At 38.0% G+C, this 17,733-nt stretch overlaps 1 protein-coding gene across 4 annotated transcripts in view; it reads left to right on the top strand.

Annotated features, from left to right (window-relative positions):
* HDAC8 (histone deacetylase 8) overlaps positions 1-17,733 on the top strand; it is a 258,223-nt gene that overhangs the window by 108,168 nt on the left and 132,322 nt on the right. For 2 of the 4 annotated variants that reach the window (XM_011958897.1, XM_011958896.1), the window contains 2 exons: positions 12,002-12,174; positions 14,629-14,723. In XM_011958897.1, the coding sequence (XP_011814287.1) occupies positions 12,002-12,174; positions 14,629-14,723 (268 nt within the window). Of the gene's footprint in view, positions 1-2,355; positions 3,667-12,001; positions 12,175-14,628; positions 14,724-17,733 lie in introns of those variants that run through there. The other 2 variants (XM_011958900.1, XM_011958898.1) reach the window with 1 other exon arrangement.

The following is a 17,733-nucleotide window of genomic DNA, read 5'->3' as shown; positions in this document are numbered from 1 at the left end:
TAACAGAAAGGCACTTGTGTTTCTGTCCCTTCTTAAAGTGAATTTTGTGTTTGGTGAAAGGTAATAGATTGGCAGCACTGGAAAATGAATTACTGTATTCCCAGAACAGGTATAACCCAGCAGTGACACGATGAAATTTCTCTCTGCCTTTGGGGACCATTAGAATACTATTCAGGAAGTCACTGCTCTGGTGTGCTGTGCTGAACTCACCAGTATCCTAGTGGACTGAAATAATTAACATAGCACTCAAAGGGCCTGACTTGAGGCCATTCATTTATTCATTCAATGTTATGGAGTATTTACTATATGCCTGATGCTGGGAGAAGACTTTCACAAATGTTTTATCATTTAATCCTCACAACAACCTTGTGAGGGAGAGAAGATTATTGTTTTACAGAGAAGGAAACTGAGGTTCAGAGAAATGATTTGTCCAAGTTGCCATGCAAACACTGGATCCAAGCTTATCTGACTCCAAATCCAGCATTCTCCCTGAACTGAGTGCTGTAAGGGTTGCAAAGGGGGAGAGATGAGACATATGGTCAAATGGTGTGACACAAAGCAGAATGCTCTACACTATGAGCACTCCTGGTGGTTACAGAGCAGTTAAATGACCTACCCCAGATCAAATAGCACAGATAGCCTTAGGATTCATATTATTTAGGTCTTCTTCCATTTTTTGTTTTTTAACTTAGCTCTCCAAACCAGCCTACCTCTCTTCCCACCCTACCCCCTGCCCAGATAATGTACACTCTGCTTGCTAGGTCGTCTGGCCTCTCAGAATGAAGAGAGCCAAAGACCATTGGGATTTAGTAACAAGAGCATTGCATTCGAATTAGAATTAGTGTTCTAATTCTAGCTCTGACGATTCACTTCAGGCCACTGGTAAGGTGCCATGCAAACACTGGATGACTTTAATTCTGGATGACTCATTTTCCGTTGTGTGAATGAGAATGGTTTACTTCTAAGAGGTATAGTGAGAGATAAGTAAGAATATGCTAAAAATAGTATGCAGCCCTTTCTGTTGCCAAGGTGACACGTAATTGATGAGTAGAGTTACCTACTACAAGGCATGTTAGAAAGAGATGCCCGTTAGAATCTATGTTTCTGTATAATAGACTCAGCAGTGAGAGAAAAGATGCCCCTTTAAAATGTTAAGAAATTACGTCACAAAAATTAAAACAGTGAAAGGCATATGAGGTTGTTTGCTGGTTGGTTGGTTGGTTGGTTGGTTGGGGAGTTTAAGGTTTGTCTTTTATTTTATGGATTTGGTGGGTTTTTTTTGTTTTTTTTTTTGTTTGTTTGTTTCATGTTTTTAGAAGTTCATGGAACCAGTACTGCTTGTCTGATGCTAAAAGCAGAAAAAGAAATTTAGAGAAAATTAAATGTCTTCTGAATATGTCCAAGAGGCACCCATGTTCTCCAACAAAATGACACATCATGCTCACTGCAAGGCAACCTCCCTCCTCCCAAATCCCTGCATCCCTGAACCATTTGTAATAGATATTCAGAAGTCATTGAGGCATTTACCATATGCTGCATCCCCTGGCAGGTTGAGTTGTTGCAGAATGAGTCAGCAGTACCTGAGCTCAAATAGGGACTGAGAGAATTTAGAGAAAACATACCTATGGAAAGTTGAACGGCTCCCATTTGGGACTGACTAGTAATACTTTGGGTCCTTAACACAGTCTGCCTCTCAATCCCATCAAATGCAATAGGTTTAAAATTTATGTCTTAGAAAGGGGTTTTGCTGCTGGCAATAACTTTTCTCAGGCTGACATTGATAATTCAAAGCGTTAGTAGCAAATATTTTTCTCTTCTCTCCCTCTGCATCCTACCCTTCTTGGTTTTTCAACTTTGAATTTCTCATTTCTTTAATCTCTATTGAGGGAGTCTCTACAGGGTGCTGAGAGTGTCTCTTGGAAAGCATGAAGATGACAAGACTGGTTTAGACTGGTGTACAAGGTAGAAAGTCAGGAGACTAAACCTTCTGGGAGCATGAACCCATCAGAGGGACAAGTTAGGGTTACCAGACTCCACCACCAGTATCGGTTAAGGGTGACTATAACGCCATTGCTCTGGCATCCCATTGCCCTGAGATGAATCTTTTAGGATATTGATTGTCTAAATAACAACAACAACCAAAAAAAAAAAAAAAAAAAAAAAAAAAAACATGTTCAGCCCCTGGTATTAGAGGTAAAGAAGCACCAGTGAAAGATCTCAAAGGCACACGGTAGAAGCTGTGGTCTACCCTGATGGAATCAAAGAAAAGAGAATAACTCTATGATTTTGTTCTTGGGCTTTTATTTTATCCAAAAACATCATTAATGTCACCACTCTGGCTTTTATTCTCCTCAGGCATGAACCTCCTGCCCCAAATCCAGGCCTGTGGAAGCAGCTGCCACAGCTTCTCTTCCTCATTTGCATAGCCTTGTCTGAAAACTAGACTACTGAATACTGAAGGATCAGGTTTCTCATCAAGAAAACTGCATTTTAAATGAATATCTTGTATGTTTATAGGGAAGTTACTAATGTAGTGTAAAGAAATGCCTGTTCTCCCCCTCCTTTCTGGATAAGAGATTTTATACTTTCACAAGATGAAAAATTAATGATTTGCGGTGTAGCAAACAGTACTGTTACAGTGGTTAGGGAAACTTTCCCAAAAGCAATCTGGAGTGACATTTCATTCATTTATTCATTTAATGACTATTTATTGAATGCCTACTATGTATAAAGTATTGATTCTGCCCTCGAGGAAGTTAGTGGAAATTTTAAAATGTTAGATAAATAAATAGAGATTGATTTTCATATTCACACACATTTAAATAAATAAAACATAGAAAATTGTAAGAACCATAAGAGATAGAATGCTGTGGGTATTCAAAGAGAGAAAATACTTCAGAAAAAGGCGTAATTGAGGAGGTAACATTTGATCTGGTTTCTAAAGGGTAGCTAATTACTCTGTCTTTACAAAGTGTGTGAATGTATATGAGTGTTTATAAAATCTGGGTCAAGTTTGAATATACAGAGATTGTAGGGAAGGATGTTCTACACACAGGGTACAGCAAGATCAAAGTTGGGAGAGGCTGAGCTATGCACAAAGAATAGCAGTGGTTTTAGTTTGGCTGGACTGTAAAGTGCATGAAGGAGAAGTTGCAAAGAAGATTGGAAACGTGGGTGGGAACCACATCATGGAAGAGCTGGAATTCTTAGCTATGAAAATTTGTACCATATTCTGTAAACATTTTGGGAGCCACTGAAGGTTTTAGAATGAGGGAATCATAAGATCAAAGCTTGCTTGGGAAGGTTAACACTCTTCCCAGTAAAGTTTTGGCAACAGCGTCTGCTGTTACATTGAAATAATGTGGGTAAAGTGACTGACAGTATCTGATGCATAGTAGCTCAGTAAGTCATGGAAGCAGATATATTGTAGTAGTTTAGAGCAAAAACTCTGGTGCCTGAATGCCTGGGTTCAAAAACCAGCTCTGCCACTTAATAGCTGTGTGATTTTGTACAGATTTCTTAACCTCTCTCTATGGTAGTTTCCCTGTCTGTAAAATAGGATTAAAAATAACACCTGTTATGAATTATTATGAGGGTCAAATGAGCTAATACATGTAAAATACATAGAACAGTGCTCTATTCTGAATAAAGTGCTCAATAAATGTTGGCTGTTATCATCATTATTATCATTCTCATTCATGGAGTAGATAAAATTTAAGCTCGCCTTTAAAGAATGGCTATGATGTAGACATGTAGAAAGGTAACTTTCAGGCACAAGTAAGTACATGACAAAAGGCATACTTGCAAGAAAATACAAGGTGAGTGAGGTGAATAATGGAGAGTTCAGTTTGCCTATAGCATAATATAGGTTAAGTTGTTATTGGAAAATAAGATTTTAAAGGTAGGCCATAGTCAGATTACAAAGCACTTTGGATCACAGCCTAAGAATATTAAGTGTCTCTAAAGACAATGGAGGGATGTAAAAGGTTTTTGAATTAAGAAGTAACTTTATCAAAACTATTTCCCTAAGGAAAATTAATTTGATGGTTGTATGTATGAAGGATTGGAGAGGGAAGAGACTTGAGGCAGGGAAACTGATTAGGAAGCTATTGGTGTAATCCATGAAGGTGGTCATAAGGGCTAGATTAGAGTACTGCAGTGGGAGTGGAGAAGAAGGAATAGGAGAGAGATTGGTGGAAGTCTGGTAATTGGAGAGGAACAGGAAAAGGGAGGAATCTGAAAGGGTGACTTTCAAATTCCTGTTTTGAACATGGGTGACTGAAAAGATGGATATCATTAACAGATATAGGGAATAGAAGAGGTAAGACGACAAGTTTAGCATGGTCCAAATGGAGCTGTAAATCACAGCTGACTTCTCTTCACAAATTGACATATCTAATCCTAAAATGTATCCAGAAATCTAACCCAGAATAGCAAAAGCAATCTTGAAACAGAAGGACAAAGTTAGAAAACTCAAACTTCTCAACTTTAAAACTTACTACAAAACTACAGTAATCAAAGCTGTGTCATGCTGGCATGAGGACGGACATATAGATTAATGGAACAGAGTTCAGAGTCCAGAAATTAACCCCCACATTTATAGTCAATTGATTTTACACAAAGGGACCAAGACCATTCAATGGGGGAAAGGACAGTCTTTTCAATAAATGATGATAGGACAACTGGATGTATCGATATACAAAAGAATAAAGTTGGACCCTTACCTCACACCATACATAAAAATTAATTTAAAAATAGATCAAAGACTTAAATGTAGGAGGTAAAACTGTAAAACTCTTAGATGAAAACATAGATGTAAATTTTCATGATGTTGGAATAGGAAGTGGTCTCTTGGATATGACACCAAAAACATAAGCAAAAAGAGAAGAAATAGATAAACTGAATTTCATCAAAATTTAAAACTTTGTGCTGCAAAGGACACTATCAAGAGAGTGCAAAGATAATCCACTGGATCGGAGTAGATATTTGCAAATCATGTGTCTGATAAGAGACATATTTAGAATAAGAACTCTTACAACTCCATTTTAAAAGATAACCCAGTTTAAAATGGGCAAAGGGTTGAAATAGATATTGTTTCAAAGAAGATATACAAATATCCAATAAGCACATGAAAAGATATTCAACTTTATTACTAATCAGAAAACTGCAAATCAAAACCACAGTGAGATACTACTTCACACCCACTAGGATGGTTATAATTAATTTAAAATGAAACAAAACAAAAAATAGCAAGTGTTGGTGAAGATGTGGAGAAATTGGAACCTTCATATACTGCTGATGGGGATGTAAAATGGTGTGGCCACTGTGGAAAACAGTCTAGCTGTTCTTCAAATGGTTAAACATAGAGTTGCCACATGACCCAGCAATTCTACTCCTAGGTATATATCCCCAAGAAAATTGAAAATGTGTCTACACAAAACCTGCACATGTATATCTGTAGTAGTATACTATAGTGGCAATATTAATATCAGCCAAAAAGTGGAAAAACATCAACTGTTAAATGGATAAAATGTGGTCTATCCATGCAATTGGATATTATTCAACCATAAAAAGGAATGAAGTACCAATACATGCTACAACACAAATGAACCTTCAAGACAGTCACAAAAGAAAACATTATATGATTCCACTGATATGAAAGGTCAAAATTAGACAAATTCATAGAGACAGAAAGTATATTAGTGATTGCCAGGGGCTAGGGGTTGAAGAGTGGTGGGAATAGATAGTGACTGGTAATGGGTTCAGGGTTTCTTTTGAGGACAATGAAAATATTCTAAAATTCATTGTGATGTGTGCACAACTCTTTGAATATGCTAAAAGCCATTGAATTGTACACTTTAAATGAGGGAATTGTATAGTATATGAAGATCAATAAATTTATTTTAAAATTACTTTTAAAATATATATTTTTTTTACTGGAACTGTAGCCCCTGATAACTAGCTGCAGATTTTTTAGTAGAATCAACTGTCAGTTGCTTCTAAGAAGTTTGAAAAAGGTAACAGAGAAAAGGCTTTTGGATATGGTAATCCAGAGGTCTCTCTACCTTTAAGAGAGCAATTTCAGGAGAGCAGTAAGATCAGATTCTGGATTGCAAGAAGTATGTATAGGTGGCCAGTATGTGGATAAGTTGGACAATGCTAAGAAGGGGAGGGATAGATGGGCAACTTGTAACTTATAACCTACAGGAACTGAATCAGCAGGAATTCAGGGACTGAAGATGTAAGAAAAGAGCTCATTGGTAATACATGACCCTTAAAGCAACAAAAGAGGATTTAGTGCTTAGAAGGATAAATTAAGCTGGAAGGGGAGAAGAAATATGATGGAGGACATTTTCAGGTAGAGAAAAGAGGTAAAGAAAGGCACTCATTACACATAGCTTCAACCAGTTCTGTCCAGTATAAGGCAGAAAAATTTGATCCAGAAAGATACACAACAAACTTAATCAGCAGTTACCTCTGGGGTGGAAGTTGAGATGGAAACAGGGAGATTTTTCACTTTTGGTAGACCTTTATTTATTTATTTATTTATTTGATACTGTGTCTCACTCTGTCGCCCAGGCTGGAGTGCAGTAGTGCGATCTCAGCTCACTGCAACCTCCGCCTCCCAGGTTCATGCGATTCTCCTGCCTCAGCCTCCTGAGTAGCTGGGATTACAGGTGCCTGCCACCACGCCCAGCTAATTTTTGTGTTTTTAGTAGAGACAGGGTTTCATCATGTTGGCCAGACTGGTCTCAAACTCCTGACCTCAAGTGATCTTCCCACCTCAGCCTCCCAAAGTGCTGGATTACAGGCATGAGCCACTGTGACTGGCCATGTTTAATTTTTTATATCAAGAATGTCCTCTCATTATATTTGTATTTTTCAAAAATTAGACTAGCTGCTGTATGAAACGTAATTCTTCATCACTTGGAGGTAAAGTGAAAGATGGCCAAGCTGTAGAGAGTGTGTGGCCCATGTTAATCACTCAATTAGTGTTTGTAGAATTTGTTGAATTGGAGTTATAAGCATAAACTCTAATGGAAACAATTCACTTGATTTCTCAGCTTCCTCCAGCAGAATAGAGAGAAAACTCTGATGGTGTGGTTCATCCAAGGGCTTAAGGACTAACAAGGCAAAAATGGCAAAGGTGCGAGGGAACTAGGGTGCTAAAGTAAGTTTTCAAAATGACTAATCGTATTCTCCAGAATGAGTAATGAAGCAAATGAAGTCAAAAGATAGGCTGAGCTGGGCATGATGGCTCACGCCTGTAATCCCAGCATCTTGGGAGGCCAAGGTGGGAGGATCACTTGAGCCCAGGAGTTTGAGTCTAGCCTGGGCAACAAAGTGAGACCCCATGTGTACCAAACAAAAATTTTAAATTAGCTGGATGTGGTGGCCTATAGTCCCAGCAACTTGGGAAGCTGAGGTGGGAGGACTGCTTGAACTCACGAGGTCAAAGCTGTAGTGAACCATGATCATGCCACGGCTCTCCAGCCTGGGTGAGAGACTGAGACCCTGTCTCAAAAGAAAAAATATATATAGGATGGTGTACTTTGAAAATAGGGGGGAAACAACTAGGGAATAGAAGTTACAGTAAGAATAAACAGGAAATGCAATAGGAATTGGAAAGATAGAAAATTGTAGATGGAGAAAGTAGTTCAGAGTTCAGGGTCTTAGAAGAAGAGCAATTCCAAGTGCTTCTTTATCAGGCCCCAAAGTGTGTCTATGATTAGGAATAAAGTAGAGTGCAGGTGGACATCACTATTGTTGAAAAGATAAAGAAACTGTTATGTTAGAGAGTTAGGACAGGCATGGGGGAAAGAATAGATCTCTTGTTCAATACTGTGAACCCATTGCCCAACCTAGTACCTATAGTAGGCATTCAATTAACATTTGTTGAATGAATGAATGAAATGAGTGAATGAATGAATATTATAGCACTTATCACAATTACTTGTTTTCCTGTTTTCTTCCCCTAATGGACCAGAAGCTTCTTGAGTCTTGCTTATTTCTGTGTCTCTAGTGTTTGAATCAAGGTTTGAGTGAGGGAATGAATATTGAACTGCAGAAAATGATGACAAGGAAAGGGAGAATGAGAAAAATTGTGAACGAGGTGCTAAAATCCCCAAGGGAGGTGAAAGATAAGAACTTTGATAGTATTTGAGTAATATTATCAAATGACGTTGACTCAAAAGAGGGAGCGATTGATGAGAGGAAAGAATGTTAGATTTGGAAGTGGCAATAGGAAAAATAATATTCCAGTTTTTCTTTTCCCATCCTGGGAATTCTGGAGGAATTGACACAGTGTTTTCTTCTTTCATGCTCCACTCCTACTCTGTCAATTAGCCCTCCCAATTTTTTCCAAATTTACCTTACCTTGCTTCCTGCTGCCATCATGACTAGAATGCTTCAATACCCTTTTTGCCAACCCCTGTGGGGTTGACTTTGTCACTTTGACCTTACATGCAACAGCAAAAAGCTAAATTCCTAAGCATAATTTTTCAGCAACATTAGTACTTACCTCATATTTCTCCAATGGTTTCCATTTGACTGTCAAATCAAATGAAAACTTCCAGTCTTGAATTTAAAAGTGTTCCCATCCAGCCCTCTGTAAGCTGCCCTTACTTCAGTTGCTTTGAAGTTTGCACTATGTACAAAATGCCCTACCTTTCTCAGAGCTTCTTATCAACCTTTTCAATACCCACCCAGAACCCTCTTTATCAGAACTCCTTGAGGACTTATTTTCCCTACGTGGCTGTAATCAAAACAACTACTCCAGAAACACCTGCCTGCCTTTATCCTTTCCTCTCTCCTAAATACCAAACACTCACAAATGTTATATGTATATGCTTTTCTTGTGTGTCATTCTGTATAACCCTATCGATTCTACCATATAAATTTCTCCCAAATCTGTCTCTTCCTCCTTATCCTTGCTGTCACTGGCCTGGATGGTTGCAAAAGCCCTCATCAACCTTCACGGTATCCTACAGTAGAGCTTCAGTATCTTTAAAATGGAAATCTAATTATGCCTTCACAGCACACACACACAGATGCACACATGCACCCATACAATGTTTGAGACATTTTGTACCCTTTAAGCAAAAGTCCAAACTCATTAGCCTGCCGGGTATATATAGCCCACGTTTACCTCTCTAGCCTCATCCCGCCACTCCCGCTGTCAAGCCTTCATGCTCCTGTATGCATACTTCCTTCTCTGGACTTAGTCCCCTACCAGTAACCCCACAATCATCTCTGCCTCCAAATTCCCTATCGTCACCCTACATACCTATAAATTTCTACACTTTTTAAAAAAAACTTTTATTGCACAATAATCACAGATTCACAAAAGGTTGCAAAAAAATGTATAGGGATGTCCCATGTACCCTTCATCCAGCCTCCCCCAATGTTGACATCTTATACAATTATATTATGGCATCAAAATGAAGAAGTTGATATTGGACATTGGTACAAGCCATGGAGCTTATTTAGATTTCACCAGCTATACATGCATATGTGTGTGTGTGTGTGTGTGTGTGTGTGTGTGTGTAGCTCTATGTAATTTTATCACACATGTAGCCTTGCATAACTACAACCACAATCAAGATACAGATCAGTACCATCATCACAAGGCTCCCTCATGCTACGCCTTTGTAGCTACATCCATCCCTAACCCCTGGCAACCAACTAATCTATTCTCCATCTCTGTAATTATTATTTTGCAAATGTAATGTAAATGGACTCATGCAGCAGACAATCTTTTGAGATTGGCCTTATTGACCCGGCATAATTCCCTTGAGAGCCATCAAGATTTTTTTTGCATGTATTAGTAGTTTGCTCCTTTTTATTAATGAACAATATTCCAGTGGCATGGTAGTACCAGTTTGTTTAACCATTTATCTGTTGAAGTGCATCTGGGTTGTTTCCAATGTATGGCTATTACAAATTGAGCTGCTATCAACATTCATGTACAAGTTCCTACACAAAAATCAGTCTCAAATTATCTGGAATACATTGCCCAAGAGTACAATTACTAGGTCATATGGTAAGTCTATTTTTAGTTTTGACAGGAACTGCCAAACTGTTTTCCAGAGTGGCTACATCGTTTTACGTTCCCACCAGCAAGGTATGTTTATGATCTGGTTTCTCCACATCCTTACCAGGAATCATTGTTACCATTTTTCAGTTTAGCCACCTTGAGAGTTGGCTCACTGTAGTTCTCATCTTTTAGAACCTAAGTCAAGAGTTACTTCTGTAGAGCCTTTTTAAAATCCTCAGGAAAAGTTGATTATTCTCTACTCTGTACCATTTCTGACACTTCATTTATCGTTGTATTTTAATTATTTATTGACATAGTCTGTGTCTTTCCCTCTATTTCCGGGCTACATGAAGCTAGGCGTTGTGTCATATTCATCTTTGTTCCTGCAGCATCTGGTACAGTTACATGCTGGGCACACAGTGGATGCTCAGGAAAATGTGTGGTGAGTGAGGGAAAGAATGAATGAACAGAACATTAGTCTTGTTGCCTCCCCCTCCTCCTCCTCCTTAAGCTAGAAACCTTTTTAGAACAGACATCACGCCTTCCTCTGTGTCTCCCAGCAGCAGCTAATAGGGTGCTCTGTACGTGTAGATGCTCAATAAATGTCGTCTAAACTATTCAGTTAGCTTATCTTCCCTCTGCACCCAGGAGATAAGCATATGAAAGAGAGAATAGGCCCAAGTATCCTTGTATTAAGGATCATATGTCATTATTTTTATAATATTCTTATAATCTCTACGATCACTCAATATTCTTCTGTGTAGATGAGAAATCAAAACAAAACAGTCCTTTGAGTCAAAGAATGCCTCTGTGGGTGAGCACTATTCAATAATTTCAGTACCCTTGTTACATATGGATTTGGGAGGATGGCTTTTTATGTCTCTGAATTCCTTTTGCATTTTCAGAAAGATCTGGAATATTTCTGGTCTTGCTGCACTGGTGTAATTTGACATGTTGATTATGAAGAGGTCATTAACCTCAACATTTTTGATCACTTTTTGACTCTGTATTTTCTCAACTCTGATGTATGTTAATTTGCACTTGTTTATACGTCTCTGTAAGAGTTATTCAGGCCCTTGAGGGCTAGTATATATTCTCTCTGGAAAGTAGATTGTAAGCCCCTTGAGAGCAGAGACTTTATAACTCCTAGGAATGTATTCTGGACACTGTCAGTGTTCAATTAATGATAATACTGAAAGCTTGACTAAGGTCGTCTGTCACATTGACATCTTCCTTTTCATCTACAAGTGTTCTATCAAAAAAAAAAAGCTAGGTTGACTAGATAGCATTGAATGATTCTATCCAAAATTATGCTCATTGTTACACTACAATTTGTTCTTTAGGGTGCTTTCATATTTATAATTTTAGATCAGTTGTTACAGTTCTCTTCCCTATAATACCCTGGTTACATATGCATTAGGGAGGATTGCATTTCATAACCCGTTAGTCCTTTTGCATAATAAAAACTTACCTGATAACATCTATGCTTGTAAAGCATGTAATTCTTCTCCCCAGCCCCCACTGAGAACCAACTGATTAAACTCCAAGTATGGTCCTAATCTTAAATAATCAGAAAGAACCCTTAATGACTATTCAGTGTATATCTTATTTCCCCAGATTTTAAAATGGACTAAATGTGTATACTATGTCCTATGGCTGTTGAAGTTAAATTAATATGAATATTTCAAGGAAGTCTGAATTTTAAAACAGAAGGACAGATGTGTTCATTGATGAGGGTGGAAGTAGAGGAAATTATTTTGTAAGTCAGGTTTATTAAAGTATCATTTACATATAGTCTGATTCACCCTTTTTAGGTGGAAAGTTTGATGAGTTTGACAGGTTGTGTTTTTTCCCCTTAACTATTTGCTAATTCAGTTATACCTCTAACTTGCCCCACCACCACTACCCCTAGACCAAACTGACCTATATTTTTCTGATATTTTGTATCCTTTCTATTTTATATAGTGTACTAAAGGAAGTATACCAAGCCTTTAATCCCAAAGCAGTGGTCTTACAGTTGGGAGCTGACACAATAGCTGGGGATCCCATGTGCTCCTTTAACATGACTCCAGTGGGAATTGGCAAGTGTCTTAAGTACATCCTTCAATGGCAGTTGGCAACACTCATTTTGGGAGGAGGTGAGTATAGAGGAAGATTACCAGGAGAATTTGTTGACCTTCCTCCACATTTTGTACATTGGCACTGAACTTGGAAAATTTGGCTTTCTTGGATTGGATAATACCAACCTACCTGAGGCCCAGAAGCCTGAGTCAATAAAATCTGCCACCTCCACAGTTCAGCATAAGAAAATACTCTGACACGCTTCTCAGCTTAGCATGTGCATTGACTTCTTGGCACTCTAAAGTCTAAATTTCAATTCCTGAAGCAAAGATCCTCTGGTTAAAGGTTACCTCGAATCTTAAGAATATAAGATGTTAACCCCAGTAGACTGATCCATCTTCTCTCAGTGTAGTATTTGATTTTCAGTTCTAGTAGTCATCTTTTGGGAACATGTCACTGAAATTCCAACTCTACTTGTATGCAAGTAGTAAACACACAAATTAATTAAATAAGCTGAATTCAAGAATGACTCTTCCCCCAAAAAGCGTGGATTTGTTATAGTGAAGTAAAATTGAGAGATCTGTAGTCTCTTGGGCATTCTTGCCTTTGGTGTGTGCTGATTATTTGTATTACTTAGCCAAAAGGAAGCCCAGTCTATTCAGTAGAAGCATTTATACATTTGAGAAGGGAGCTTGTCACAACATTTACCACCTTTAAAGATGTCTTGCTTAAAATCTTCTGTCTACCTACCTGGCACAATCTTTATTTCATTGGATGAATAGATTGGTGTGTTAAAATAACATGGTCAAGCAGATTGAGCTTAAAATGCATATATTATAGAAGAGCTAATTGTTGGTTGCTTTGTCAACCTGTTAGAGGAAATTGTGGGGAGGCCTTTTTAAATGAGTGGGCATTCAACACAAGTACACAAGCCTGGTCTTTTGGCAGCCTCAAACTCTAGAAGGCTCAAAATTAAAGGTACTTACAAGAGACAACCTCTTACGAAAAGCTGGCAAGAAATATATTAACTTCAACTGAAGAAAAAGATAAAATTGATAAGTACTGTGTGACATATTACTTTCCTTGACAGCACTAAGGATGGTGATTATGATACAGGTACAGCTAAGGAGGGGAAGAGACCTTTCTACTATATACATCTGGTTAGAACCTGACTTTTGTTTGAGGCTATAGTCTTTACATTAAAAGTCTGTTAGCATGCTCTAAAGCCTTTTTGCTTTCTTAGCCCAAAGTTTTGACATTTGAATATTTAACTTTTCTTAGGAAATATGTGTATTCCTGAAAATGCTTGTGCATAAATGGAATTTTTGCAAATCAAATCATATTGTATATGTACCAGAGATAGTTTACTACCTAAACAAAACCTATAGTGACCTTTTTTGAAATTAAATATACCAAATAAGTCTATCTTATAAATTCAAGTTTTTTCGTGTTGGGAGTATTTAAAGTAATACATGTACTATTTAACTGAAATTCTCAGCCCCTATTAACACACAGTTCATAAAGAGAGCCACATCCCCAAGCTTCAGTGGACCCCATTGAGGCCTAAAAGACATACTCAAAGCATCCGTGACCCTTCAAATAGTAGAAAAGCTTAAGAAAAGGGTGACTATATGTTCTAGTTTATACATGTTATCCCAGTGTAATGATTAATAGTGCCCTCTTTTACTTTTAAAAGTATACCATTTTGTATGATAATTTATATGGTCACCCTATCTAAAATCAACCAGATTCTGTTTCCGTTAGGCTGCATTGAGATTAGGAAATCATTCCATTTTACCCTTATACTCTTAGAATTTAGCTAAAGGCCAAGGTTTGAATGCTTGCATGGCAGAGCACATCTATTCAGCACAAAAATATGCTGATTATTAGCCAGTATAATATGGCTGTTGGGTGATTGTGACAGGACCTGATGAGATGGGTCAGAGTATCCATCAACAGTCCCTTCCACATCTCACTCTCTTTGATCTCTGCCACCAGGCCTATGTTTTGTGGCAAAAAGGAATGCTGATATTAAAAGAAGGAAGTCTGTTTTTGTCAGCGTTTTCCTTTTCTCTTTCCTGGGTTTTTAGGGCTAGATCTGCCAATAGTTTTAAAATATAAATCACATTCAGCAGTCATTTTATAGAATTATTGCAAAATTCATCACAGAAATCTTTCCATTGGGTAGATCACCTCAAGAGATCTGGATCCAGAGATCTGAGTCTTGCTGATGGCTCTTGATGGAACTGAGGAGTTTGGATTCCTCAGGTACATATTTTTGGAGAGATGAGAGCCTCTTTAATCTTTGCAGACCTTGGACTGCCCAGTTTTACACTGTGCATGATTTGACTGGTCCACCAAATTCTGCCTAATAGGTGGTTTAAAAATATCACAAAGGGATATTTAGGGGAAATTCTGCAATTTGAGGTTGTCTTTTATTAAAACATTTTTCTCTCTTTCCTTACCCCCCTTCCCTCTCCTGCTGTTTTGTGACTATTCTTTCCTAACTTCACAATTCTTGATGGAGACAGGAGGCTATAACCTTGCCAACACGGCTCGATGCTGGACATACTTGACCGGGGTCATCCTAGGGAAAACACTATCCTCTGAGATCCCAGATCATGAGGTAAGTAAGGCTCTGACAAGTCCTCTCTTCTTTAAGGGGAAGAGCTGAGTCATTCCACCTAATCAAAATCACGTCCTCACCACTCAATACCGTTTTGTTGAGAGACACTTCAATAACAATAACACACTGTCTTGGCAGAATAGTGGACTCTTGTTCCAAAATATCCAAGACCTTCTGCCTTTTTTTTTTTTTTTTACAAGAGATCTCAAAGGCCAACCAACTTTAATTTCTCAATTAATTACAGAGACTGTGGGAAGGGGTCACCTGTTCACACAAAGAATTCTTTGGAATATGTGCATATTTTTATCCCCTAGCCTCAAAAAGGAAGGGGCTATTTTTAAAATGTGAAAGCTGGATTTTCATCTATTTTTTAAAGAAGTTTCATAGGTGGTATGTGGCACATGTTCTTTAGTGGTAGTCCTGATCTCTCAATTTTCTTTGACCAATGTAAAATTCAAGGAACCCATAAGCGCTACAAACACCATTGCTGGTGTTTTTCTAGCAATTAGTGGCACACAGAGGCTGGAATGGGATCATCCAAAATGTGAAACATCATTTGAGCCCTTGCCATTTTCTTTAGTCATACAAGATGGGCTTTATGTTTTCCAAAGCAAAGATGTCTGTTCTAGTTTTCCAAAACAAGTTCACGGAAAGCTGTCTGGGACCTGTGAGTGTGCTGATAATCACTAATCCAAAGGCATACCTTTGTTCCTAACTATCACCCCAGTTCCCCTGCAAGCAGGAACCATGTTATAGATTAAGATGTATAACTACAGACCTTAGACTGGATGACTTAAAATAACAAACTGGTACATGCAGCCCCACCTTCTCAAGCTATTTCCCAAGGATTAGGGATGCTGCTTTAGTTTTAATGTTATGATTTCTGACAGATACAGTAGCTGTACACTTGGGAGCATGATGCTTTTTAAAGTTGCTATTATTTTTTAAAAATTAGAAACAACTTAAACTAATTTTCTTCCAATTTTCTCCTAACCTCAGGTGAGGTACAATATGTATCTCAGAAAAACCATTCAATATGTCTAGAATACAAATAGAAGGTACACTATAATTTGAGACAATTTGCTGATGTCAGGGTTAATAGAAGTCTCTTTTCTTGGTTTGTCTTACCTTTATTCAGTATTTGGAAGCTTAATGAAATATAAAGGTAAGTGCTATGAACAAATGTAATCGCTGTTATTGCTGTGGGAATATCTCAGATTGCATTGTAATTTAAAGCTCTGGGACTTTATAAACTGATCAAGTTATGTCAGAAACAAGTTTTAAGCTGTAGAGCCTGAACTGAGAATAAATGCTCTATTCCTGAGAAACAAAAGCAAATCCAAAGTTTCATCTGTGTTAAAAGATTGATAAATTTTTAATAAAGATGAATACTGCCTCTGGTACGTGGAGAAGCTATGGGCCTGAATGGGTGTAAGCTGGGTCTTATAAATAGATGTTCTGTCTTTATACTGAAATATTCTGTAAGATTAAATGAGATATAATGTATGTCAAGTGCCTAACACATAGTCCCCTGGAACCTAATAGGCACTTTAAAAATGCAAGTTCTCGGCTAGGCACGGTGGCTCACACCTGTAATCCCAGCACTTTGGGAGGTCAAGGCGGGCGGATCACTTGAGGTCAGGAATCTGAGACCAGCCTGGCCAACATGGTGAAATCCCATCTCTACTAAAGATACAAAAAATTAGCTGGACGTGGTGGTGCACGCCTGTAATCCCAGCTACTCAGGAGGCTGAGGCAAGAGAATCGCTTGAACCCGGAAGGTGTAGGTTGCAGTGAGCCAAGATCGTGCCATTGCACTCCAGCCTAGGCGACAGTGCGAGACTCCATATCAAAAAAAAAAAAAAAAAAAAATGCAAGTTATCTCCTTCCCCTTTGCATGCTGCTCACTTCTTATACCCAGGCATTTATGACTATGTCATTCATAAATTTGCCCAAACCCTTTGTGAATTCCTTCTGTCATATCCTTCTGGTTTAAGAGATGTGAGTCATGCAAGAAGGAACAAAGAATAAAATTGAAATGACAGTCTTCCAGGTACAATAAGATAACATTTTAATGAAAATTGCCAAAAATAGGCTACACAGTATGAAGTCATATAAGTTCTGGGGCACAATACACAGTTGCACACAAATATCCTTGTGATCCTCTGAAATCAGATCAACAAATGGTAGATCAAAAAATATTTGCTGAGCACCCATTGTGTGCCAGGCACCATGCTAAATGTCTTAGGAGATGCAAAGAGAGAAATTCATCCCCTACCTCAAGCAGCTAGGGAGGGAGGGTGGTGTAAGTGCTGGGGAGACATGCAAATGCACAGATAGTTATAATACAGAGCAGAAAAAGAATAAGACAGTAGGAAGAGTGACTGTAGAGATATGCATCAAATATAAAGGGGATACAAAGGAGTACACAAAATGCCCTGCCCTCCATGAGCTGAAAATATAATCAAGAAATCTAGTAGCTTTTTTGTAGATTGCTTAGTGTAATCTGTGTATGCAAACGTCATCTGTGAATAAAGAGAGTTTTCCTTCTTTCTGTATAATCTTTCTTTTTCTTACCTTTTTGCACTGGTTGGAACCTCCAGTGCAATGCTGAGTTGAAATGGTGAGTGAATATCTTTATCTGGTCACCAGTCACAGGGGGAAAGCGCTTAATCTTCACTATGAAGTGTGATACTAGCTGTAGGATTTTTCAAAAATGTTCTTTTTTAGGTTGAGGAAGTTCCCTTCTATTCCTAATTTACTGAGACTTTTTTTTCTTACAAATGAGCATTGATTTTGTCAAATGTTTTTCTTCATCTATTGAAATGATCATATGGTATCCTCCTTTATTGTTAGTATAAGCACTGATTTTTTAATGTTAAACTAACTTTGCATTCCTGGAATAAACCCTGCCTGGGCATGTTATATTATCCTTTTTATGTATTCCTGGATTCATTTTGCTGAAACTTGGTCAAGGTTTTTTGTCTCTATGTTTTTTTTTTTTTTTTTT

Source organism: Colobus angolensis, unplaced genomic scaffold (assembly GCF_000951035.1).
Source record: "Colobus angolensis palliatus isolate OR3802 unplaced genomic scaffold, Cang.pa_1.0 Scaffold479, whole genome shotgun sequence".
Lineage (NCBI taxonomy): Eukaryota > Metazoa > Chordata > Mammalia > Primates > Cercopithecidae > Colobus > Colobus angolensis.
The sequence above is the reverse complement of the archived record's forward strand: the minus strand, read 5'-3'. Positions and strand labels throughout refer to the sequence as shown.